Below are 26,636 nucleotides of genomic sequence, written 5' to 3'. Positions count from 1 at the left end.
TTTTAACCTGCAGCCTACATCTAGTCAGTCCTCTGTGCTTTGCCTTTTTTGGAGTCTCATTATTTCAGCAGATACAGGATTTAGGGCAAGTTGGAACATTTTGCAGAACTTGAGCAATATTTTATGTGCAAACTTCTCATAGCTTTTAGGGTGATGTTTAGTGGGTCTGGGGGTAGAATGGTAAGAAGTTAGCAGGATTGTTTTTCACTTCAGTTTTCTCTGTTTTTAAAAGACCTTGGCAGATGGGAACAGTCAGCTGTGTTAAATATTTCTTCCCTTGCTTCCCCATCCCATTTCTCTATTGGAGTTGACATTAGTTGTCTTTGGAACACAAAGGCAAAGCAGAACATGTGTTTTATCCATAGGTACATCGTCATAGTTTGCTCTGTTCTCTTAAGCTAACAATAAAATCGAGCACCATCCTGTAAAAAGGGTGGGTGAAATGCAAACTTCTGCCAATGCTGCTTTCAGTGCAGCTGATTTTGTTCAGTGAATGACACTTCCAGCTCTCACCATCAAATTAAGTGATCTTGTGACAATTAAATTGATTATTTCTTGCATGGGGATAGATTCAAACTTTCATACTGCTTTGCAAAGGCTACATCCTTTGAAAATGAGAAACAATTATAGTGCTTTCATTATATTACTCATCTGGCCAGGCCTGTATTCATACATAGCCAAAGCTTTAGTTCTGTACAAAGTAAAAAAAAAAAAAAACAAGTCATTCCAAAAAGGTGTATGACACAGTCTAATGAATGGCCAGGAAATATGATGAGAGCTCTGAGATAACAGAGAAATCTGATTCATAAATCGTTAATGAATACGTCACTCAGGTCGCGTGTACTAGGATGTGTCAGTGTTAGTGAAAACACTAGTGGAAAGCTCAATTGAGATATAATTCCAATATTTTCAGAGTTTTCCTATTTGAAGCAGTCAGTCCTGTATATGTGTAGCAAATTATACTTTTACTGAGCTGTGGTTTGATTCTGCTGTTCACAGTTGTGCTCTATAATACTCCAGTATGCGTTCATATAAAGCAGGTCCACTTACTGTAATTTTTTTTTTTACTTCGTTCAGCTTTTGCCAAGAATTTAAGTATATCTTCTAAAATGCAAACACAACCAGAACAGCTAATCCAGTGGGGGGGTGAGGGGGGTGTTAGCTTTATAAAACCAGAAGCTTCCTAGAAACTCTTATTTCCTGGCCTGTTGCCTCAGTTTTGGTGGTTGTTTTTTGGGTTGTTTTTTTTTCTCAGTGATTGTAGAATCTGGTAACTGTCAGTCAGAAAGCAAGGTACTTTTTTAAAGAAATCTCTCCTACTGCTGTAACTGCTGACTGCTGTATGAGAGATTACTACTTAAGTGCTGCTAAATGAATAGCTGCCTTGCACAAGAGGAAGTTGTTTAAGAGATTTTGAAGGCTGCGTTATCTTGTTTCCCTGTAAATCAACAATTACGGGGAAATATAAAATGGCAGTTTCTTCTCTTCTGGATGTTTCTTCTGTTCAAGTTGAGATACTTGTACTATGCTTCCAACTACTCTGTAGATGTTTTTAAAGAAGTGCTTTTGGGGATTTTGGACCCTTCTGCCTCCACATCTGTTCAGGTGATTAATTTGTGGGGCTTGGGTAGCTGTTTCTGACATTTAGCACTGTCTCACTGGGATCTCACGTTTCAGGAATGTGAGGTGGGAACTAGTAATGGTCTCAGTCTTTGCTTAAAGCTGTCTAGAAGTAAGCGAATAGCTAATAAAGTCAGTATAATCAGCTTGGAGGAGGTTGGTGCGGTTTTGTGGGGGTTTTTTTAGATTATTTAATTTGACAAGATGCAACTTCAGATAAAATGCCCTTTTAGTACATCATGACTTTATTTTCTTTCTTAAAAGCAAATCAAAAGCAGAACTTTTTCTGCTTCAGTGCAAATGTCAGGGCTTTTTTCGGCAAGACCAAATAGTGATACCAGAACCAGAGACAGAAGTACTGGTGGTTACATAAAGAAAAGTATAGAATAAAGCATTAAAGTTGTCATGTCTTCAACCACCAGTTATCTAAAAAGTAGCTGTATGGTCTCATCCAGTGAAATCAGATCCTTTTACAAACCAGGGGAAAGACAAGAGGTCATTCATCTCGCTTCACTTAGGTCACTGTAGTAGAATGGGGCATTTCTGTTTCCCTGTTGACTGCAGGCTTGGACAATCAGACTAATTTAAATTTTTGGTTTCTAAAGGCCTGAGTTTTTGTTAAATGCAAAATGGGGGTAAACTAATATGTTTTAGCAACGTTCCAGTAGAGAAGAACTAATGCTAAGTTCTCCCTTCCATCAGCAATCTAAACTTGTCCGGAAGTTTGAGAAAACTCAAACCCTTTGTTTGGATTTGCTTAAATCCAAATTGAAGGAAGGGAAAGAGGTATTTGTTCTAAAATTGCTGGAGTTAGAGGTAAACAGTGTCAATAAATAAATCCGTCAAAAAATGGCAGCCATGTGAATTAGATGCTCACAGTTTTTGTTCAAGTACATTTCGAATTGAGGGCTTAATCTTGTTCCTTGTTAGTCCCTCAGCAGGTTGTAATTATGAACAGGTTAAATGGAAAACGACTGGAGCAAAGACAGTACTTTGACTTGTGGTCCTGAAACGAGAGAGTAAAAATAATTACCCAGAATGTTGCTCCAAGCTGGCTATCCTAACCTACCCCACCATGTCTTGTTCTCTCTCTGATGTGCCATAGTTTTCCATTTAGTTGCCACTTTTGTAGTTAACTATCATAACGTACTCTGCTTAGACTAACTCTAAAGTCTGTTCAGGAACTTCAGGTAATTACATTAAAAGGTAATAACATTAAAAGTTTTCCTATTTTTCTAGCTGTGAATGCGGTATTGAGTGAAGAGACAGAATTTCAGCAGCACTGAACAGCTTACACCCTGGCTGTTTAGAACATTTTTCTTTCCTTTACATTAATTGAGTAGACTTGACTTTAGACAGAACGTTGAAACAGGTGGCGTTGTTGCATGATGCTGTGTTGGTACGGCACTGAGCCAGTTTGGGGAGATGTTGGATGACTTGCCATACCTGACTGATGTACAGTTACTATTGATTTTAATGATAAGAGAGATTTGAGAGTCTGCTGTAATAAGCACAATGTATCTTTTCTTCCTGTCCAGACACTAATAGACCTGCAAAATAAATTTTGCCTGATAGAAGGCTAGATGGCAGTGTCATAAATTATCCTAGAAAATAAAACCAAAGTGGGGGTCCACATCAGGACACATTCTGCACTGCTGTTGCCTTGCAGATGGCAATCTTCGCTGTCTTTGTTCCTGTAGAGCCTAGAGGTGATTCAAACTGTACATACTCAAGAGAGGATAGCCTTAGATGAGAAGGCATTAGGGTGACTGACTTGATTCATATTGCATTTCTATATGACCACTAATCGGAAACAAGTGTATGCGTATGCGAGTGGGTGGAAAAAACATTTATCTTTATAAAAATTAAATGACCAGAGAGGTTTTCCTGGATTTAATACCTTGTTATTTAACTAGCCATACCTATTTGAATTCCTCTATGATGAAATGCTTAGTATAAAAGAAAAAAGATACTTTTTATTTCTGCCTGTTGGTGGGTATGAAAAGCACTCTTTTGTTACATATTTATAAATTCTAAAAAGTACATCCTTCTCTGTTTAATAGGATTTTCTGATAGCACTTCTCTGAACTACCTTGATTTATTTTATGTAATATAAAGGGAAAGGATAAAACGTTCTGTTCTGTTTACTTTTCTCCAGTGCATACTGCTTCATGGAGATCACTTATTTTTCTGTTTGGTACATGAAGAACCGAAGGGTAGAAGTTACAACTCTGCCCCAAGGAACTTGTAATCTAATTAAAGCATATGAAACTGCATTCTCAGATCTCAGTGGAGCTGTTCCACCTTTTTTGAGTGTATGTTTGTGTGCAGTCAGCTGTGGACCCAAGTAACAAATTAGAAGGTGTAGTGGATTTTGACAATCAGTTACAGTTCTTCCAACAAACTACCTTCACTGCTGTCAGACCCATCCTCCTGTTGAAAAGTCTGGTTTGGGGGTCACAGGAGGTAATACTCGCAAAAAGGACCTAACTTCTGTGACAGCAGAAGTAAACACTTGCTTTCCTTCCCTTAGCAGACAGTTAGGAATCAAAGAAAAAGTAATTGTCTGCACAGTCAGCTTTCAGCAAGTTGAGATTATAAGTAAGATTTTTACCAGAGCAACACTGTTGAAAAATAGAGACTGAAGATAAAGGAGCTTATTTAGGATGTTCCTCAACTGCTTGGATTATTTGTGGGGCAGGGTATCTGGCATATAGTGGAGCTGACGTGAGCCCCAGTCTACTGATAGTTCATGAATGGCTTTAGTTTAAGCCTTTAAGCCCAGTTCTTTATTCTGCATTTCTACCAGTGCCTTATGCGAAGGAATCCTAGAGTACGAGTGCTTTCTAGACATGACAACAGTGAGGTGAATGACAATGCTGAAATGGATCGCACTGTTCAAATAGTATTCAGGCATATCTGTCTAAAGTACATAAACATTCATCTAATTAAAATTTTTCTATACATACATATTGCTTATTGGAATTCATAGTGCTATGCTAGCTTCATCCTTCTGCCAGAGTTTGAAAATGCGGCATCAAGTACTTTATGCACAGATACACAAGTAATCTTGAGAAAGTGCTTAGAATTAAGGCCAAATCTGATAAGCTTTGTACTTCTTATGACGTTTTTTCCCCCCTTTGGCTTGCATATTAGGGAAGCCACGTGAAATCCGCAAGGAGTCTTAAATTCATTCTTTGAAGGTATTATAAAACACTGCAGAGCAGTGCGCTTGCCTCTTTCTCAGAATGAGAATTTCTGGCATTTATTTGCTTAGAAAAAGAAGAGTTGGATTTGGCATCTTTGCTCCATGCAGTAAATCATCATTACTAGGCAAAGTGTTTAGTCTCTTAATAGTACTACTCAAATCCTTGCTTCTCAATGGAAAACATGAGAAGCTCCTACAAATCTGATGGAATAGAATCAAAATGTTAGATTCAGGGAGTATAAATCAAATAACATCTTGTTGGTATGCAAATAACAATGTTATTGCCTTACTGTCAGTAAGCGTTACAATCCTGAAAATAGGACTTCTGGTGACATGATACTTTACATTTTCCCTTTTTTCCTCCTCGCTTTTCTCCCGACAGATATTGTTTGAAATTCTCCTGACATACTGCTTCTGTTTCATATTTTGCAGGATTATGACTTGAGCCAGCTCCAGCAGCCTGACACTGTGGAACCAGATGCCATCAAACCTGTTGGAATCAGACGTCTTGATGAAAGGCCAATCCATGCAGAACCTCAGTATCCAGTCAGATCAGCTGCTCCTCATCCTGGGGACATTGGGGACTTCATTAATGAGGTAAAGGAGAGAAAAAGTTTCCTCCTAAGATCTGATAAGCTTTTATATTTTGCTAATTGTACTCTGCATGAGTAGCTGTTACGTTTGAACATAATTACTTCTGAAAACTTACTTAGACAATTAAAATTGTCTTGCTAGATAGAAGTAAATATGTTCTTTTAAAGTACAGACAAATCTAATTAACTCATTTAAACAGAAAGGGAAGATGTATCAGTTAACTTCTGTATGTTTATATTAATTGCATTCATAATACGTTATCAGCTGCAACCACAGTGTCTCCAAACAGGATTATTCTATGGGTTCCAAGTAATAAATAGACTAACAAAATTATAGTGCAGCCTAAATTCATTTATTAATTCACAGTAATTTAATAATGGGAGAAGTTCTTTTTCATTTTCCTTATACATTACCCTTTGAATCCAGATAATAGTGGGAATTGAGTACCTTCAATAAGACCGAAAGAATTCCATCAAATACGATTAGTGAGCAGGGCAGCTAAATTAAATGTTATGTAAGTGCTTTTAATACTTGTCATAGAGCTTTAAAAGTCTTTGCATGATCTTTGATTCTTCGGTCTAATAAAGATAAATGTAAGTAAGATTCATATTACAGTTCTGGAAGAAATGCTCCAAATATTCGTTTCATTATTTCTCTCCCTGGTCAGTCATAAATAATTTGTTTTGTGGAACTTGAGATAGAATGTGTTTCTTGTGCTTCCTGGTTATAGGAAAACAAATACTGAACCATAATTTACCACTTAAAAATAAGCTGTATTCTGTAGATGAATGGTGGTAGTTAATTATTTTCTCTAATTTTCTCATCTCTTCCTTGGCAATTACAACTGGACAAATATTACAGAACTGCTTTTTCAAATGTGTTTATTCTTGTTTGCTTTAAAGAAAAGCCAGGCTAATATACTGGAGGCTTTTGTGTTGCAAGCTGTAGAAAATTAAATTTGTTCCTGTTAAGGTATAGAGTGATACAATTATAAGAAAACCTACAGGAAGGTGACTAGCAGGAGACATTAAAATATTGTCATAACACATTGTTTTTTAAGAGAATCCAGGCTTGGGAAAGAGCTGTATTAGAAAGAGATGTCTCAACGAAGAGGATTTTTTAATGCCTTGTACTTCTAAATATTCCAATTAAAATCAGCTTCTGGAAAATAGACATGGGACAATACAAGGCCCGCATTGCCAGCCAAGGCAACATGCACAAGAACTTCCTTGTGCTCCCTCACCTTCTTCCAGTTTCCCATCCTGTTCTCACACAGCTGTCACCAGACACTCCCCACCTGGCAGGTGGTCAGGAAGAACCCATGATCCTCAACACCCTGGTTTTTTTTTTTGTCCTCAAAGCATCATTCAAACTCTACAGAGCCAACAAAAGGAAGGAGTGCAGTTCTCCTGGAAAGCCAGAAAGGGGATGGAGTTTCTCCAGCTTCCTACAACTTTTAAATTACTTAGTAAGCTTTTCTTGCAATACTATTTTTCAGTAGGTTATCACTCTTGAAGATTATAGCATCAATGTGTACACGTGGAGCTGTAGAAACAGTACTTGCTGTCCTGATTAAACCCAGTAAGTTTATATCGCAGTACATATGAGCATGGAGTCTATTGCATTAAATCAATACTGTGATTCCCCTTGCCATCCACCAAAAGAGAAAGCTTTTCACAGCTATTCTTACACAGTAGAATATTGTCAATAATATTGTCTCTGAAATAAAATTAACTTTAGAGGTATATGTGAAATTAAACAAAACATGGCAATTTTCTTGTCTGCAAGGTAGCAAGGTAGCTCAGAATTAATTATCTGCTCTGATTGAAAGGAACTGTATGACGTTGTTTCTAGGTTTCAAGTATTTATATATTTAGCTTCTTTTTCTTTGAAAGGTATTTCTTCCTTAGGATTTCACAGCAGTGTATCATTTTACTACAGGGCATTCCACCTAACCCTGTCTCTAGCAGACAGCCACCCAAAAGTTGGCCATGCTCTGTCCGTTTTGCCAGAAGTCTGAGCAAAATGGAGATTTTATTTCTCAAAAACAGTTTCTTAATTCATGTTATATGTTAAAATTTCCCGTGGCAAAAGTGATTCTAGAAAGGCTTATTGGGGGAAAAAAAAGTCAGTCTTTCACAGTAGTACTCACTGTTATAGTTAAATTCCCAAATTATCATCATCTAGAACATAAGTATTCAGGCTGCACAGGTTTTCAGACTCTCTTTAGAGAATTCTACCTGCAGTCCTGGCAAGGTTATACCCAGACAAATTGCTTAGTTCCTTTCAGTTTGACCTGGAGTAAATGGAAAAAATACCTTGGGTAAAACCCATACCAGACGTTCTTAGGGTAGTTCATACAGAAGATGTGCTGAGCTGTGAAAACAACATAGCAAGATAAGAAAGGGCAGAGTTCATATCTCTTTGCATCCAGCTTCAACATCATTGAGCAAACAACTTTTCCCTTGGGCAGCCCTAACCCAAACTGCCTGCAAAACTAGCACGGTCACTAGCTGAGCAGGGGGGGGCTTTGGTACCTCTGTACCAAAGTCTGCATTACCCCATTGTTCTGAAAAGAGGCAGCACTTCTGGAGGTCAGTCTGGTCTTTTGCAGGATTTGGCCCTGTTCCCAGAGATGCTGATCAGCATGATCCTTTGGGATGCTGGCCTACGTGTGGGAATTAATTTAGTCTGTTGAATGCTTACCAGCACTTCAGACACACAGCCAGCATTGTTCAGATTAGCCTCTGAATTATTCCCAACTTTTGACAAAAAAGAACAATAGGTCATTGATTTCAGATATTGGGGGATATAGGTACCATCAGTGAGCAAGCATGGGGTGGTTTTTTTTTTTCTTTTTTTCCATTTTTATTACAGAGCTGTAGAAACAAAAAGTGAAAAAGACCTGGTGGGTCACTGTGTCTCTTTCCTTTTGGCAGTACTCTGTTTCTTCTAGTATGTTATTTTTTAACTGTTATCAGTTGTATTATATCTAATTAATTCAATAAGAAATACATAAGTGTGAGTGTTTTATAGTGTTCTAGTGACTTCTCAGTTGAAAAACAAGCTACAAGTATGATAAAAACTTAAAATGCTTTTATAACACATATAAAGTTAAGATAACACTTACTGAGCTATGAACTTTCTAAAATAAGAAGGTTCCAGAGGTGCCTTATAATCAAAATATGTTTTGCAGGCATAAGCTAAATGACCTTGGGGATTTTCTTGTTTTGTCTGTTTCAATGGATAGATGAATCTCTTATTTAAGGAGGGAAGGGAAAAAACCTCCTTTTCTTCCAGTCCAGTGTACAAACAAGTCAGTGAAATAAGTCATGTGTTATTAAGAATCCTCTGTAGACCTTGTTTTCCATTTTGAGCCTTTTAAAACACAACGTGCAGAGTGTGGAGCGTAATTAACACTTAGAATAGTCAGGATTTGCAAGACAATATACATTAGGCCTGTTTGAAGTAGCTTTGTTAATCTTGTTTTCAGGAACCACCTATGCTGTCCCTAGAAACCTTAAACAAATTATATTGTGGTGGAGAGTTTGTGGCTAAGAATATATTTCTAATCAATAGAGGACATAGCCTGAGGTAAATTAAATTTAAATTACAAACTACAGGTCTTATCCCATGAGGGCATGGAGGACCCTCAATTCATTCTTAGTAAATGGTTATCGATACAGTGCCACCTCCAAGCAGAACAGAGTCCCTTGATGTTTTCTCTTTTTCTCTTGTGAAGTAAAAAAGCAGTTCCAGGTTTAAGCAATTTTCATATTTCCCTGTAGGGCTCTGTTCTTCCTTTCCTTCTCATCAAAAGTCAGCTGAGTCTGATTAAGTAGTAGGATTAATGAAAATAAAAGCATTAGGTTTCGTGATGTTTCATGTTAGCTCATGTTTTTGAGGGGGTTTCTTTCCCTTGATTTGAGACAAATTGAGAATGCTGCACATACTGAGGAAAGTATAACTTCAGGTTACCATTGTTCCTCAGTCAAGGCTCTGTAGTTTCTCCTCTTCTGCCCCATATCTCCTTAGTGAAAAGTTACCATGACATATATAAAAGAGGAAAAAAAATGAGATTGCTATGCAGTCCGTGCTAGGTCTCAAGGTAACCTTTGTATTGTCGTGGTTCTTCTGCGACTGCTGGTTGTGTGTTGGTGATATGGCAAATGCAAGATGTGACTTCATTCACTGTCTCCCAGTGGGATCACCTGGTCCCAAGTGTGTGCCCCAGCAATTCTGGCATTGAATAAGCTTTTCTATCTAGTAACAACTTTGGACTTTCGGATCAGGAAACTGTAAATCAAATAACTATAACAACTCTGCTGCTCTGAGATTCTTGAACACATCTGGGAAAAACTGAGAGATCTCTTCAGAAGCAGTCGACAATAACCATGGCAGTAAAAGCAGTTCTTGGCAGCCAGTTGTTGCCTTTTACTTGTGCCAATACAGCAGGTTGTGGTACCACCCACTGAAAGGGATGGCATAAAAAGCAAAGAAGGTGTCAATACTGAAACCAGAGGGAGCTTCATAAGCCAGTTTCACTGCCAAAGCTGACATCCAGTAACTCCAGTTTAGGCCATGCTGGAGAACCCAACAGCAAAGTGGAGCAGTGCACCGGGTAGGTTCGGAGAACATGCTTAGCAGAGGGAAAGGGAAAAAATTATGGTAGTTCTTTGTCATTTTTAGTATGTAACTTGCCACACAAATATAGCAGAAAACTTGGTAGCCGTTTGAAGAGTTAGAGACCAAGTTCAGTCATTATGCTGTGAATCTGAGGAATTTTTAAATAGAAGATAGGTGGATAGGTGCAAATGTCAGTGTAGCTTGGGCTGTGCAGTTGAGTCAATACCGGTATAACATGGCCCATAGCTACCTTCTCTGAATTAAATGGATTACACAGTAAGCACAACCTTTGAAACAGTGAATTTGTTAGTGAGATGCTATCTTGTAAGTCTGTAGCTCAAAACCAGTTCTCTTTTTAAAGCTATCGTGATACCAGCAGCAAATCACAAAAAAACACAAACTTCCCCTTTGGAAAAAAAGATGGAAGGAGGCTCCCTTCTGCCTTGCCATGGGTGGTATCAGAATTTCTGCGGTGATGAAGTCAATTGTTCTGTTCACTGATTTTTAATAAATTAGTATCTCCTTTGGCTGGCTGTTACTAGGCAGAATTGCAGGGAAATAACATTTCTTCTCCAAGCTGACTTTCTAAATGACACTTACACACTGATACCTGGGATTCCTACCTCAGCACTCCTTAAGCTCCAATGGTATTTATTCTTCTGCCCTGTCACCTGTTTTTGAAAAGCATGGGTGTCTGTCACCCCAAGCAGTCTTAAGGGAAGATGTAAATACTGAAAGGCTGCTTACTGCCTGAGAAGTAAAGTTGTATTTCTGCTTCAGAATCAGAAATTGAGAAAAAGCCTTAGAACTGTTCCAGCTTTGAAGCTGGATAAGGGAAGTCTTCCAACACTTGCTGTTGCCTTTTTGGAATCTTAAATCTTTTGTCCTAAATATGGTCATCAGGATGGAAAACTCCAAAGAGAGAGATAACAAACATCACTAATTATTCTTATCAGATAATACAAAATAGCGCTTCTGATGCTGGCTATTAATAACCTGCTTGATGTTGTACTACATGAAACGATCATTTTAAGTCCAAAATGTGTTCTTGATTAGAGGTCATTAGTTTGATAAATGTGCTGGCCCTTTCCACCACTGATTAGCAAAATTATTTAAGGTTAATTTTGCACACTTCTGAATGATTTTGGATAGGCAATAAAATTTTCTTCTACCTTATCATTGCCATATGCTTTAATTAATGGGGTTAGCTACTTATGCATTTCTAGAAGAAAAATCAACATACGTTTCCATTATGTCACATTTAGACTAAACACACTTGAGACTAAAACATACTTTTCTAAAAGGAGAATATGTTAAATAATTTGAAGGAGGCACACTCAATCCTTCAAATAATTTGGAGTATAATAAAGCCATTCTTTAAATAAACACTAAAAATGAAAAATAAAACTGATTTAAAAAAAACCAAACTGGTTAGAATTAACAGTGAGCAATTTACAATCTCAGCCTTACAGAATTCTGGAAGATATATTATCCCTTGTCAATGGCTGCCAGGGTAGATCCTATTCAAAGTAGAAGATCTTGAAAAGGCATCGCTAATCCTGTGGAAGAAACTGGGAGGCTGAAAAATCCAAAACACAAGAGGGCTTTTAACTTCAGGCTTCAGCCTTTTATATTCAACTTGTAAGTCTTTCCAGGATAAGCACAGAGCAACCGTCTCATATTCTAAAATTAAACTTACTGTGTAAGTTTGAACCTGTGTAAGAAAACAGGGAGGGAAGAGACTTTTCTCTGAAAGAAGTGTGGTTCTTTTCCTACTTTCCTCTTGTTCAGTTTGTTTTGGTTTTATTTTGGGTTATTCAGCTCTAGAGAGTAGGAATTGAAAATTACTGAAGACGCAATATTTGTGTGTTCATAACTTGAATACTTCAAGATAAGGAAACAAAAATAGTTGTAATTATGTGTTTAGTTTTGATGTCATTGTTTGTGTGTGTCTTCTGAAGAGCAGGTGGAATCTTATGGATGGTTATGGCAAAGCACATAAGGCTTAAGCCAACATGCTGTATCTTTTTCTCCCAGCAGCCAACAGAGGTACAGGCATTTTACAGAACTAAATATGGCTTTTGGCACACGCAGATGGACTGCAGGCCAGCAATGTCAGTGGATATGTTATTGGCCATGCGAGATGGCTTCTGAAGGGAATCTTTGCAAACATGCCTCTTTCTCTCTCCCCATCTGTCTGTTTAACCAGACCCATATTGCTCATGCTGCAGGTTTTGAGCTGCGTAGCTCTGAAACTGTACGTTTATTAGCATAGGGTCCTAGTGCCACAATGTTCTCTTAAGGTTTTGTTGGAACTGTATTTGCAGCTACATTCAAAATGGCCAGTGCTGTAGTGCTGGAAACCTGGCCATTCTAAAGGGAATTTAAATAAGTTCTTGCTGGAGTTACAGAAACATTAATCCTGTTTTGAACTGAGTTGCAGAAGAACTGGAACGTGGTTTTCTAAAGTGGCAGTGGCTATATAACTGCGCTGTGATATTCCAGTTATGTTTTGCCTCTCAGATACAGAAATTAATTTTTATTTCTTCTTTTCTCCCTCTCCTCGCAGGGACTTAAAGCAGCTGACAATGACCCCACAGCCCCGCCATACGATTCCCTCTTAGTCTTTGACTATGAAGGAAGTGGCTCCACTGCTGGATCCTTGAGCTCCCTTAACTCCTCAAGTAGTGGTGGTGAGCAAGACTATGACTACCTAAATGACTGGGGCCCGCGTTTCAAGAAACTTGCTGATATGTACGGCGGAGGTGATGACTGAACTTCAAAGTGGACTTTGTTTTTGGACAAGTACAAACATTTCAACTGATATTCCCCAAAAGCATACAGAAGCTAGGCTTTAACTTTGTAGTCTACTAGCACAAGTGCTTGCTGAAGGCTTTGGCTTAGGCTGCAAACCAATTTGGGCTCCGTGGAATATCAGTGATCCAATGCTGTTTGGAAAAAAATATTGAGCTCAGTTACACTTGAATTTTACAGTACAGAAGCACTGGGATTTTATGTGCCTTTTTGTACCTTTTTCAGATCGGAATTAGTTTTATGTTTAAGGCTTTAATGGTACTGATTTATGAAATGATGCATTAAAGAGACAAAATATGTTGGGGTGGGGAGGAGTAAGGTGAAACACAATATGCTTCAACATGCTTTTGTTACATCGCATTGCTTTTATTAAAATAAGGAGATTAAAAATAAACAAAAAAATCCTCATGGAACAATTTTATTATCTGGGAGAGAAGACCATGAGGTGGAACAATGTACATTACTTCTAGTTTTAGATGTTAGGGTTTTTTTTCACTAAAATTCTAAAACTTATGCAGCTGGTTGCAAATAAAGGGAGTTTTCATATCACCAGTTTGTAGCAGAATTGATTTTTTTTCTTATGCTAGAATGTTAGACACATTTTGGTCTTAATCCATGTACACTTTTTTTTTTAATTTCTAGTATTTTTTTTTCCCACTTCACTGTAAAAAAAAAAAATTGTATGTGTACATAATGTTTTATTGGCATAGTCTGTGGAGAAGTGCAGAAACTTCAGAACACGTGTATGTATTATTTGGACTATGGATTCAGGTTTTTGCATGTTTATATCTTTCGTTATGGATAAAGTATTTACAAAACAGGTTGCAAACAAGTGACATTGATTCAATTGTTGAACTGTAGTTAGAGTACTCAATATTTTTTTTATTTTTATTTTTATTATTTTTTTTTTTGTTTGGGGAGGGAGAAAAGTTCTTAGCACAAAAGTTTTACATAATTTGTACCAAAAAAAGGGCGGGGGGGCAGTTGGCCTGATACTGGTGGCACGAGTAAATATACAGTATGTTTTGGGGGTAGGGAGGGAAAGGGGAAGAAGCTTTCAAACTGGAGAGACTTCTGAGAACAGCTTTGCCTCTGTATTGTGTACCAGAATATGAATGATACACCTCTGACCCCAACGTTCTGAATAAAATGCTAATTTTGGATCTGGTGCTTGGTTTGGCTCTTTTTTTGTCCTACCTGGGCAGCCCTGACTGTAGTAAATAAAAACATAGAAACTTCTGTGAGAAGCTACGTGCACTGCTTTAGCATTTGATACTGTTGGACTGAAAATAAGCTGCGTATAGAATTTGGCACAAATTCGGAAGGGAAGTTCCCAGGCAAAAGTGACATGGTCTGTGCCATTTCTGGGAATTCAACATCTTCGATTCCACATCAATGGCTAAGTCTTTGGTTTAACGTAGATTATCTAAATAACAGAGCTTGCATCATTTTTGCCTCTTTTCTAGACTGACAGTTCGATGATTGTGTGATTATGCTGCAGGTTGCATAAATAAAACAAATTGCAGATCCTGGCAGTCATCTACTGCCTGGACTTTCTTACGCTGAAGATAAGCCCCTGTTAACTTCAGTGAGCATGGAGTCCTGTCTTTCAGGGAGGTGCTCATGATCATGGAGCTTCACCAGAAAGTCCCATTAGGAGATCAGTTATCACTAAACATGTTTCTGAGTTGTTACAATGGTTTATTTGCAAACGAGGGAGGCACAGTAGTTCTGCCTTCTTTCACTTGCAGGAATCTGCTCAGGTTTCATGTCTACATTTACATTCATTAAGGACCTAATTGTGAACAGTGTGAAGCTTAAACTCAGCAGAAACGCCCCAGTTTCACAGTCTGTTGGAGCACTGGAGCGGGAGGGGACGTGGATCCCGGGACTGGCACAGCCACTTTCTGCACTGGGAGTTGGTCTGTGGGGATGCTCCTCAGCCTGGTGCCACTTCAGCACTTCGTCAGCACTCAAAACATCATTAACATGATTTGACTCTGACTTTCAGGGGTGAATCCTGAAATCTGAGCTGGTGAGGTGTCTCTTCTCGGCTGTGCTTTTCATGGGCATGTCTCCTGTCTTCTTCATGTTCTGATGATGCTTGTGAAAGCTGAGAGGTAGCAATCCTCTTGGGCTGGGATACGTCATTCCTGTGGCTGCATATCTGACTGTTATTTATCTCATGCATTTTCACCTGTAGCCTGACACTGTAACAAAGCCTTGCTTTTCCAGTAATGTGTCAAAATCATCAGTGACCCTCCTTGAGCTATTTCCATGTTAGCATGGGGGAAAAAGATAGAGGGCAGGACATGAAAATCTGCCTATGTGTAGTTAAGTAAGTTAAACATCTATAAAGGGCATTTATAATTTATTTGAACTGTAAATGCCCGTTAAATAAGCAAAAGGCCACTTTTAGCACATTGATTTTCCTGTCTTCTGTAATATATGCAAAAATGTATTTTAACCATAATAATTCTATTGCTGGAACAAACATACTGGAAATGCTAGATGAATTTTATTTACTTGATGTTCTATCCTAAAAGATACGGAGGTGAAGGAGGATTTGTGAAAGGTTTCCCATTTTGGCTATAGCGCATTTTTTTGTTAGAATGAAGCAGAGGTCATCTTTTATGAGCGCTCAGCTCTTTTGCTCAGCAATAGGAGCTTTATCTTGATCAGACAATCTTCCAGCTCTATCTGCAGCTGCTTTGAAATGGTAGCAACAGTTCTCAAACCTAGTGCTAGGTCAGCATTAGGTCTACTGAACAGAACAAAAGGTAAATCATTTTTGCACATCTCAAATGCTTTCAGAAGAAAAAAGATGTTTGAACTGGTCCTCTTCCATCAAGCTTCAGGTTGGTTCATATTCTAGAAATGTGCAACCAGGTTTTGTACCCTTCATATGTGCTTAAATCCCTGTCAGCAGACTGAGCTGAGAGGAAGAGGATGGCTGACCTTTAAGACCCTACAGTTGTCTTGGGGAATTCTGGCAGCCTGTTTTGGAAATGGGATTTGGCAGTGAAATACATTATCTCTGCCTTGCAGACACTGTATCCAAGAGAAGTCATTGGTAAGAAACATAGCCTTAGGAACTTTCCCATCTCAATCTTTCTACAATTTGTATTTCTTTTTAGTGATAGTCCTTCATATAGCCTATGTCCTTCTGAACCTCAGGGGCTAAACAGATGAGGAGAAGGGTGTTTTTGAGGAATAAACATCCTAATGGATGCACAGGGCCTTACACATGGATGGATGTAGGTTCCTGTGTTTCCTCTGGGACTGCAAAGTATTGGTGGAGGATGTTAATACTCATCCCATAACACTCTAAAACACACTTTTCATGTTCCCTCTAAGCAGCTGAACCAGGCGATGTCTGAGTTCTCACCTGGTGATTTTACTGGTGGTGATGTTCTCTCAGCTGTGCTGTAGCATTTTTACAAGCTCAGTGATCTTCCTCAATACAAACCCCCCTATCAGTTTGATAGGGCAGAGAATGAGCACTGACTTCTTCCCCTTGCTCTGAGTTAGATTGTCTTGCTTGACTCACTTTTATAAACGGTTTATAAATCTGTGTATATTTTAAATGGAAGATGTTTGTCTATTGTACTGGTTTGCAGGCAGAAGATATTTCTCAGTTGTGAAGAAAAAAATATTTTAAATAGCCACTTATTTTCTTCTGGTGCCCAAGTAGCAACATCACTCTGATGCTGAAAGCCATATGAAGTCTGCTTCTTCATAGTTCTGTTTCTTTGTACACAATATTTCTGGAACCCTACCAAATTCCGTACCCTGAAGAAAGTTTATTTCTACTCTGCCACGGTCCCATTCACCTTAACACACATGGGAAAATGTCTTCCGACAAGTGATGGGACACACATCCTGAACAGGGTCCCTCAAACCTTGTCTGTAGTAATTCCAGATGTTTCAGGGAAACCACTGCCAATTCCTATCTTACACAACTACTCCCACGTTCCTAAGGAGCCTTCCTTCTAGCATGAGTAGCATGGTTTTGGCAGATTTATCTTTCTGGATCAGGAAGGTGAAAGCAAAGTCCCTGCTTTTACCTCAGCCAATATTAATTATTTGGATAAAACTCAGAAAAGTCACTCAAGTGCCTTGAATACCTGATCTACAATGGTATATTTTATTCAGTTTTCCTCGTTCAGCCAGAGATGATCTATATTTGTATTACATCCTTACTTCTTCTATTTCCTTGACATTTCTTTACATAAGCTTTACTTTTACTCTAGGCAAGGATCTTTCCTAAGAGTTTTTCTAGAGCATAGGATAGTTGCCCTTTATTTAATATATGTCACAGAAATAATGAGGACTTTTCAGGAATAATGAGAATTTTTCCCCTTAGCAACAAAGCCCAGGTGGGAAATAGAAGTGGAGAACAATGGCTAAGGAAAAAAGGCTAAGTGCTTCCCACAGAGACTCAAGGTGCCTTCCACCCTATAGATAGGGAAAGATAGGTTCCCATTTGTTAGGGAACCTTTGATCAATGTATGCAAGGCACTCTCTAGCCAACCTGCTGCTTCTATACTGGCCAAAAAGCCTTTTTTGGTGTAATGGAGAACTTGGAGATGCTTCTTCTCTGGAGCTTCTGGTGCCATGCTGCTTCCTTTCCCGCTGATGTATCTTTCACCAACGAGCCTTACCAATTTTCCCCCTTAGTTCATTGAGAGAATTGAAGAGTGCCAAATACCAAATCAAGCTATACTTATTCTTCAATTTACAGCATCAAAGAATCAGGGTCTCAGTCTTGGTTTGGTTTGGTTGCTTTGCTGTACGCTTGAGGCTGGGTTCTCACCATAGTAATAGCTGGGAAGACTCCACTTCCTTTTCAAAATTTAGTGTCCCAAACAGTATTTTTGCCCTGCAACCTCTGTGGATTTCTAGAACATCTAAAAATGCAGCAATTGCCAGAGATACAGTAGTTACTTATAATCAGATTTTGTATTTATATGCTCTTTTGATTTTTCTGTCACAGAAGGGCATACACTAATGTGACAATGTGAAGTTGCAACCCTCATAGAGCTCTTTGGAAAGATCAGTCAGGGTGAGGCAGTCGGCATGTGCTCTCTGAACCGCTCTCCATGTAGTTCTGGCTGTAGAGAATCCATCCACTTGTGTGTAGTGAACTGTTGGCACTGAATGGATTTCAGCGTAGTCACAGATATCTTGCCCCTCTTCCCTGAGCACACAAAAGCCACCCATATATGACCCCTGGAATGCAAAAGCTGGAGTTCGTGAGCACCCACATCTCATTCTTCTCCACTGTTTCCTTAAGACCTTTGCTATCAGCCACTGCCTGGACAAGGTGGTCCTTATTTTCTCATTCCATCCATCTTTCTTCTCCCCCTACCTTGTGAGAAACTAATTTTTAGGAAGTGCTTAGGACCCTTTGTCTCTTATTAGCAAAGGGAATGCTCTCTGGTTTATGAATTGCTGTTGTTGCTTCTTCATTTCCCACTCCTAGTATATGTTTTTAAAACCTGTTTGGGTTTGGTTTGCGTTAACAAATTCTGTTTTCCTAGTTCTCTTGGCAAGCCTGAAAGGATGTTTCTGGTTTCCCCTTCCGCATTTTCAGTTTGTGTAACCAGCTCTATTGCTGTTGTTTTCAGACCTTTGATCAGTCTCCTGTAAATTAACTAAATGGTCAACCTCCTCTTCCCTGAAGTGGCTGATGGTTTTCTTTTCCTTCTAGTGGGGAGCATTCTAGTTGACTTCATATTTTCTTGTGTGGTACCCAGAAAAAAAAATAGATTTTGCATCTTTCACCATGGTTTATATTTATTACTATTTCTTAAAATACATTTATTTTGAGAGGCTTTTTTTTTTTTTTAACACTAATGGATTTGTAAATCTCATGGTGGTAAGCATTTATGTAATTTCATGAAACCACCTTCAGGTGGTTCACCTGCCAAAGAGCCTAAATACTGGTTCTGAAAGCAACATATTTCGCTCTGGGTATGAATAATGAATAGTGGCATTGTGCAAATTACATTTATGCTCCTGCTTCTGAAGATAAAATTTGTTGATGCAGTATATACAGATAGACAGATCTCTGGGCCCACCCTTTCTGTGTTCCATGTTACAGAAGTTTGATTATTACACTGCCTTTGTTATCTGCAGTGCTGCAGGGCAAGCTTATAAAAACCCAGCTGTCTCTGTGTTCCATAAATCAAAAGTAATGGCCAGATAATCAAAATTATGTTCCAATTCTAGAACGTTCATTACTGGTGGCATTGTATAAAGCAGATACAAAAACAAGCAGAGTTTTTGTGCTAGGATGATTAGAGAGAATTACGCTAAAAATGTAGAATTGTTACTGGTATGTTTTGACTTGAAGTTAATAAAAAGCAGTTTGCTCGGAAAGGTTATTTTAAGATAAACTGAGAAATAAACAAAAATGAATCTTTCAGCCTGACCTACTCAGGAAGCAATATCCAGTTATCCAGTGCGCTATCTTTCTCAAAAGTGATTTTTCCTCATTTGGGCAGAGTGAAGGCAACAGAGAAAAACAACCAAAAAAAGTGAACCCAACCCTTAAAAACTCCTCATGAACTGGGAGAGGCACCTTCAAAGACCTACTCTGATCTTGAGTCTCATAACAGAAGAATTCTGGGCTATTGCTGAGTTTTTCCACCTTCCCATTTTTCTGTGCAGCAAGAATTCACACTGACTAGAGCCTGAATGATCTAACTGCGGAACGTCTATGTCCAAGCTCTAATTCTGAGTTAGTTGCTTTGGTGTTTCCTGTTGCTCCCTCTTGGTGTGGCTAATTAAATATTTGCTGTTCCTGAGAACAGACTTCAAAGCCTAAACTACAGTTTGGGGTGTAAAAAGTTCTAGTTCATGTTCAGGAACAGGGAATTTTGCCTTGGTATTTTATAAGCTGAGTGAATGCCCCAACCATTATTGTGAAAACAGTCTGTTGAGTTTTGCCACAAAAATCTCTAGAAAGCTCTAAATTTTGTCCTGAAGGAAACAGATCTCAAACCCTTCGCATTTATTCACAAAACAAATTGATTTCTGGACATTTGCCCTCAGTGTGCAGCTCTTTGAAGGCAAGACTCAAGCGGTAATAGAGTTTTCATATGGGCTGAGGACCACAAATAAACATTTTGGGCACAAGCCTTCAGGCTTGTCCTTCAGAGACTGGAAGGCAATTCTTTGCTGAACAGAAGTCCATCAGGTCAAGTCCTCATGAAAAATTTTGCTGCTTTGAAACTCAGTAGTGTCAACATGTCTACTGGAGCGATGAATTGCAGAACGTAAACAAGAGTGGTGGAATACAGCACTACAGAAGTGGGTTCAGGCACAAAGCTCCTGAGTCAATGGGGATGCTTCCCATTGTGGATGCCCTCAAAGCAGCATTGAGCTCAAAGAAAAAAATTACATCTGTAATATTCCTGCAGCCGTATATGGTAGTGTATGAAGCTAAACAACCTTGGATAACAATACAACCATGAATACATTTGTTTCAGAAAATAGATACTGGCATAACAATTCCATGTAGTTATGAATTGTCAGTTGACTTATTTTTGAAAAATGTCCTTTAATGACTTCATGTTTATTACAGCTCATTGTGTTCACTAAGGCACTATGTTTGCTGAACTTGGGACCATGCTGTGATGACAGGTGACCCTGTTTAAATGAGCTTTTACAGAAATCTGTTTCAGAACAGGGTATTTAGAAGCTAATTTTGATGGCAATTTTGCTGGTCGATGGTCTTAGAGACCACTAGACAATCAGGCCTCTAGTAGCTGTCACAGGAATATCAGATCAGCTGCCATTCTACAGGAGAGAGAAAAGATCACTCTGTGAAATTAGATTTCAGTACTGCTCCACTCATACATACAGTAGTAAAAAAGCATAAAGTGCTGGGTCATGAGCTATATGCTCGATATGTATTTATTGTAGGTCTGTGGGCCACAGTCCCTGATAATTCAATACAACTGCACAGTCATGGTGATTTTACAAGGACAGTATTCATAATCAGTGTCAAATAAAACATCAGTCTTCTCTGAAGATCATCACAAAGTAATTTGTCCCTCTCAACTCACATGAATGTGCCGTACTTGTGCATCTTTGTGCATCTTATAGCAGGGGAGATTTTCCTCCACCACTGAAAATCTTTACAAGTTTTAGGAGTGCTGATTTTTGTTACTTCGATATAACACTGTGTGGGATCCCACACACAAACAAAAAGCAGTTGTGAATGTCCATTTAATAGAGAGAATAATGAAATTAGAGTAGAAAAAGGTAGATTATAATAGTACCTTGTTGACAACAGTATATACATTTGCCCATGCAGACAATTAAAGAGGTGTTTCATGATGGCAACATTTTGATGTGACCTGTTTTTTCAGTTCTTAGAACTGAAACAGAGGAGCATCATTTCAGAACTAGAGAAGCAGGGAAGGAATGGGCACTTATTCTGCAGTCATGAAGAAGTGGGACTTGTGACCCCCCTCAGCGAAAATTAAATTGCTAATGTCAACCCATCTCTGGCAGACAGCACCTCACATTGATTTTATACATAATTCAGCACAAATGACAGCCTTTTTCAGGACAAGCTGGAGACTGATATGTTATGGAGGCTAAATTGCGTCTCCCTTCTGGAAAAGAGGGTCCCTTGAGGCCACGATTTATGTTTACTGGTGTGACAGCGGGGACTGGGAAGAAGCAGGACTATGTTGTAGCTGATGTGAAGATACTCACAGTGCAGTAGTGGCACAGTAAAAAACTGACATCATGGTAATTGTTACCATCATAAGATATTCAAAACCCCCTTTTTCTACCTCTGTCTTGCCCCAAACTGTAGTAAAAAAAAAAAAAAAAAAAAAAATTAGAGCACCTTACCCATGTTTAGTTTTGCATGTGGAGTACCAGATGTAATGTCTGTGCAATCAGCTGGCAGGCCAGCCACGGTAACCATCAGCAGCAGAAAATAAAAGCTGATGGGCAAACCATGCAGCTTCCTTGCTGATGCTCTTCTACCTTTGTCACTGGTCGTATTGCTCAGACAAATGACCGGCTGTGGGATAAACCTGGGTGTGAAACCACAATGTGTCCATTTTCTTCAGCTGTCCAAGTCTGAGCTTCCACTGTGGGTCCTGGATGGTTGTGGCGGGATCTGCCCAGGGTAAGAGCAAATGCACAAGCTCTTCTCATGAAGCAGCTGTGGTGCTTCACACCACACAAATTTGTTTATTGGCCTCACAGTGCCAGTGGCAGGCAAATGTGAAATAATAAGCCTAAGGACACTTGTTTTTTTCTTTGCCATCTCATAGCAAATATTTTTACTCCAAATATTTTTACTCCAATATTTTTACCACCTCTGCCAAACAGCCGGTGTGCAGCTCTCAACATGGTGCCCTGGTTTTGGCCAGGCAGATGGCCGATCTGTGGCCACCACACACCTCAAGCGGGGTCAGAACTGGAACTGAACAAACTTCTGTTCCTGAGCTGGACACCCCTAGAATTCCCACTTTGCTGGAAAAGTCTGTTGTTTCAAAGTACTAGCAAAAATATCTCTCCTCTTTGGGAACAATAGTAGATGAAACCCATTGTTCTATTTTGTTTTCTGGTTTTGTTGTGTTTTGGTTTTGTTTTTGTGAGTCAGTGATGAACACAGTCTGTATTTGTTGATGGTATGCAAAATTCAGTACATGTAAGAAACTATTCTTACACCATAATCAGACAATTAGATGTTTTGTCACTGTCTTGCATTGTTTAGTATAAAGCACTTTGAACGACAATATGGCACCTCTTTCCAGCAATCTTTATAGGCTGCTTGTTGCAAGCTGTGAGTTAAATTGGGTGTCCTGGGATTTACTACAAGGAAGGTAATAACCTCAGTACAATAGCAAGAAACTACATCTTTTCACTGTTGTCAGTGTTGTAGATAAAGACTAATTTTCCAACAAACTCACTCTTTCTCCAGTGATCAGTTTTACCAAAAGAGGTATAACCTGATCCCATAATTTCTGCAGACTCTGTAATATGCAAACACATCAGTGGCACCGTGTATGAATGAGCACACGGGGGTGGGGGCTGACAAAGGAGAACTACATTTTGAAATAACAACATGAATTTTATTTAAACAGCAATGAGTTGTTTGCCCTTTTATTTAGCCTTTATGACAGCAAATAGAAATGATTTGGCTTGCCAGTCAGACCTAGAAATTGGGAAGGGAAAAAAAACAGCTCAAAACCTCAGTGTAATTTTGAGTCAAATGATGTTTGGATCAAACTCAATGCAATTTATTTTTATATACTGTCCTCCATACAGAGTATTACAAAGCTGTTTACAGGGAGAGTCAATCATCAGAAGCTAAAGGGAAAAGGAAGGTTTTAAAAGCAAGAATAAGTCGGTAGCTGTGAGGATTTATTTTTTTTAATGGAGTTCTGAGAGAAATGAGAAAAGGTCTAGGTAAAACATTATTTTTTCTGTCTTTTGGTATGCAAAGTACTATATTCAATTGTGTTAGAAAATGGCACATTCTTTTTAATGACACCACCTCTGAATGGCTTATCTTGTCAGAGGCATGTCAGTGTCACCCAACCTCAGATCTGTTCCAGTTCAGCTCTGAATAATAGCCACATGGACTTCTTGCCATGGTTAGGAAACAGTAATGCTGAGGTAGAGCTTCATGCATTACAAGCCTTTTTTGCCTTTTTTTTTTTTTTTTTAAATAAAACCTGGTATCCTCAAAATGTGATCAGCTCGGTCCATTTTGAGGTTGAATTTAGAAATGGTTAGAACAGAATGCTGTGATAGTATTCTGGTTATATGGGTCTGAACACACACACACACACACACAAACACACACACGTAATATATTCTACTGTTTAGTATTTGGTATATTAGGGCAGATTCCCCTATCTCTCGTTTTGGTTTTCCGTAGCTTCTGAAACCCTCCAGGCTAGGTTAATTTACACTAGCTGATAATTTTATCAATTAAACTTGCATTTTATTTACAGGTATCAATCAAATAGTAGTTCTGAGTGTGTGGTTTTAGTGATGCTAAAGGGCCATCATGGTACCCGAGTCCAGCCCTAAAATGACGGGTACCCATGGAGTCAGCATTCCCAAGGTGGATTGCCCCTCCAGACGCTCATGGGCACCCCACCAGACAAAGTGCTTTCCGGACCTTCAAAACACTCCAGGCAAAACAGAATTTCACCTGATGGCTCTTCTTCTTCAGCTGAAACAGCCCTTCCCTCAGAAAGCAAAGTAATCCCTACTGCACTGTGTTATATTCACTGTGGGGGTCTTTGCCTTAATGTCTTACACTGACAGCTCAGCCTGGAATGTAGCTCAAGAAACAAGAGGGAAATACATGTGATTTTTTGTGGTTGTTCAGCTTGCACTGGGCATGGAATAGCCCCAAAACTCCCAAGCAGCACCTCAGTGGACCGTAACTCCCAGCTTAAAAGCTTAACCAAGCCAATCATTTGCTGCTGGTCAAATTCTTCAAATTCTTCCAACAGTTGTGTGTATGAAGCGTTCTGTCAAAGAATTTGATGCATGAGTGTCAGCCTGGTGGGGAGACAGACAGGGTCCTACCATAGCCTGGAGGTTGTTCAGCCACTTTCAGGAAGAGAAAGGAGGTGTGAATTAGTAGGGGTCAATTACTACCCCACTGCAAAAAGAGAAGAGGAAAGTGTGTAAAGCTCTACACACTGATGGGTGTACAGCGAGGCAGGGTGCTGCCTCTTAGCAGCTGTGAGGGGTCAGCCCTCCATGCTGCACCTGGTGAGCTGCTTTATTTCAACATGTGAGTCGGAATGTGCTTTATTCTCACCAACTAGAAGTATGTCGAAGGATATTGCAACAGAAAACTATTAGTCTAGCTCACGGAAGAGGCAAGAAGATGAAAAAAGCTTTTTCTTTTATGTGGGTGATATGGAATGCTTTTGTCATGCATTCATTAACAGTACCATTTTAGGAAGCACTAGGAGATGCTATGCCTCAAGCTCCCTTCAAGAATACTTCTAAAGATTATTGTGATTCCACTCATTGCTTTACTAAATGATAACTTCTAACCACACAGTTTTTACACAAGTATAACTTCACAGACCTTGTTATTCATTTTTATTACTGCAAGGCAAAAATTGAGCCCATGACTGTCCATGTACAAGAATGGTGGTGACCCAGGGCTTAGATAGTATGTGATATTGTGTTACAACACTCGTGGGTCCAAACACTTTCTAGTTCAAACACGTCTTTCTGCTAAAAGCAATGCTTGCCTCACCCTCCAAATTGCCGTTCCCCCTGAAGGTGCTAAGCTTTTTTTTCATTCACACATTTTTACTTAAAAACATGGGTATCGATTGCAGAAGTTTGCAGTGCCTGGGAAATACAAATATTTGACTGTAAAAATCAAATAAGAGTGTGCTTACAACGAACTTTCTAGTTCAGAAACTTCAGAAATTTATCGCTGCCTCATATGCGCTCTGTGACTACCCAGTTCTTTTTGTAAGGCCAAAGATGCACAAATAAACACTTCTGGTGCCTGTTTACTCCTCTGAGGTTTCAGTCTTCACTTCTCTGTGTCCTATGACTTTTTTGTTTTTCATACTTGTGAACTTTCAGCTTCATGTGATGCATCCGGTACAAACAGGACTTTAGGAAGCTGGTAGGGCTATGAATTACTTATTCAGGAGTCCAATCCTTTTCTTTCACAAGAAAACAAGACATTAGTGAACTGGCTCTTGTTCTCAGCCTGCTACTTTTCTCTTAAGATTCAGCTCACAGTATTTTGATACCAGTGACTAAAATAAAATCAGATTTCTAAGGTTTTCAAAGGTGTCCTTGATGGCTGCTACATTTCAAGCTAAATACTCTTTCGAAAAAAACAAACAAAAAATGCATTTTATTTGTGTGTCATGGTTTTGATAGCAGGGAGGCTGCAAGGGTGGCCTCTGTGAGAAGACACCAGGAGTTGCCCCTGTGTCAGACAGAGATGTTTCCTGCTGGTTCCAAAACAGACCCGCTGCTGCCAAAAGCTGAGCCCCTCAGCAGCACTGTTGGCACCTCTGTGATAACACATTTAAGAACAGCAAAAAAACACTGTGCAGCAGCTGTGAGAGACAGAAGAGTGTGAAAAATGTGAAAGAAACAGCCCTGCAGACACCAAGGTGAGAGAGGAAGGAAGGGGAGGAGGCAAAGAGTGGAGATTGCCCTGAGCCCCTGGAGAAGACCGTGCTGAAGCAGATTGTTGCCCCTGCAGCCCATGGAGGACCACAGCAGAGCAGCTGAACATGCCCTGAAGGAAGCTGCGGTCTAGTGGAGAGGATCCCTTGCAGGAGCATGTGTTCTGGCAGGAGCTGTGGCCCATGGGGCACCCATGCTGGAGCAGTTCTTGTAGAACTGCAGCCCATGGCTGGGAGCCTACACCAGAGAAGGGGAAGGCTGCAGAGGAAGGAGCAGCGGAGATCAAATGCTATGGACTGATCACAACCCTCACTCCTCATTCCTGTCTCCCCACCTCCTCCAGTAGAAGAGTCAGGAGTGAAGAAGTGAAATTGAGCCTGGGAAGAAGAGGGGATGGGGGAAAGTGTTTTAGTTTTGTCTTTGTTTCTTACTATCCTACTCTATTTTTAATTGGCAACAAATTAAATTCATTTTCCCCAAGCTGAGTCTGTTTTGCCCATGACAGTGACTGGTGAGTGATCTCCCTGTCTGTGTCTCAACCTGGTCCTATTTTCTCCCCCATCTGTTGAGAAGGGAGAGTGAAAGAGCAGCTGGATGGGCA

The 26,636-nt window shown here is 39.4% G+C and overlaps 1 protein-coding gene across 4 annotated transcripts in view; it reads left to right on the top strand.

Annotated features, from left to right (window-relative positions):
• The window catches only part of CDH2 (cadherin 2), a 116,447-nt gene extending 102,422 nt beyond the window's left edge, over positions 1-14,025 (top strand). For all 4 annotated transcript variants that reach the window (XM_065053394.1, XM_013370174.3, XM_065053395.1 and 1 more), the window contains exons 15-16: positions 5,261-5,425; positions 12,618-14,025. In XM_065053394.1, coding sequence (XP_064909466.1) covers positions 5,261-5,425; positions 12,618-12,824 — 372 coding nt within the window. In that variant the 3' untranslated portion in view covers positions 12,825-14,025. The remainder of the gene's footprint in view (positions 1-5,260; positions 5,426-12,617) is intronic.
• Positions 14,026-26,636: the final 12,611 nt, after the last annotated feature.

The sequence above is a fragment of the Columba livia genome, chromosome 2 (genome assembly GCF_036013475.1).
Source record: "Columba livia isolate bColLiv1 breed racing homer chromosome 2, bColLiv1.pat.W.v2, whole genome shotgun sequence".
Classification (NCBI taxonomy): Eukaryota; Metazoa; Chordata; class Aves; order Columbiformes; family Columbidae; genus Columba; species Columba livia.
This window is presented reverse-complemented; position numbering and strand designations above follow the sequence as displayed.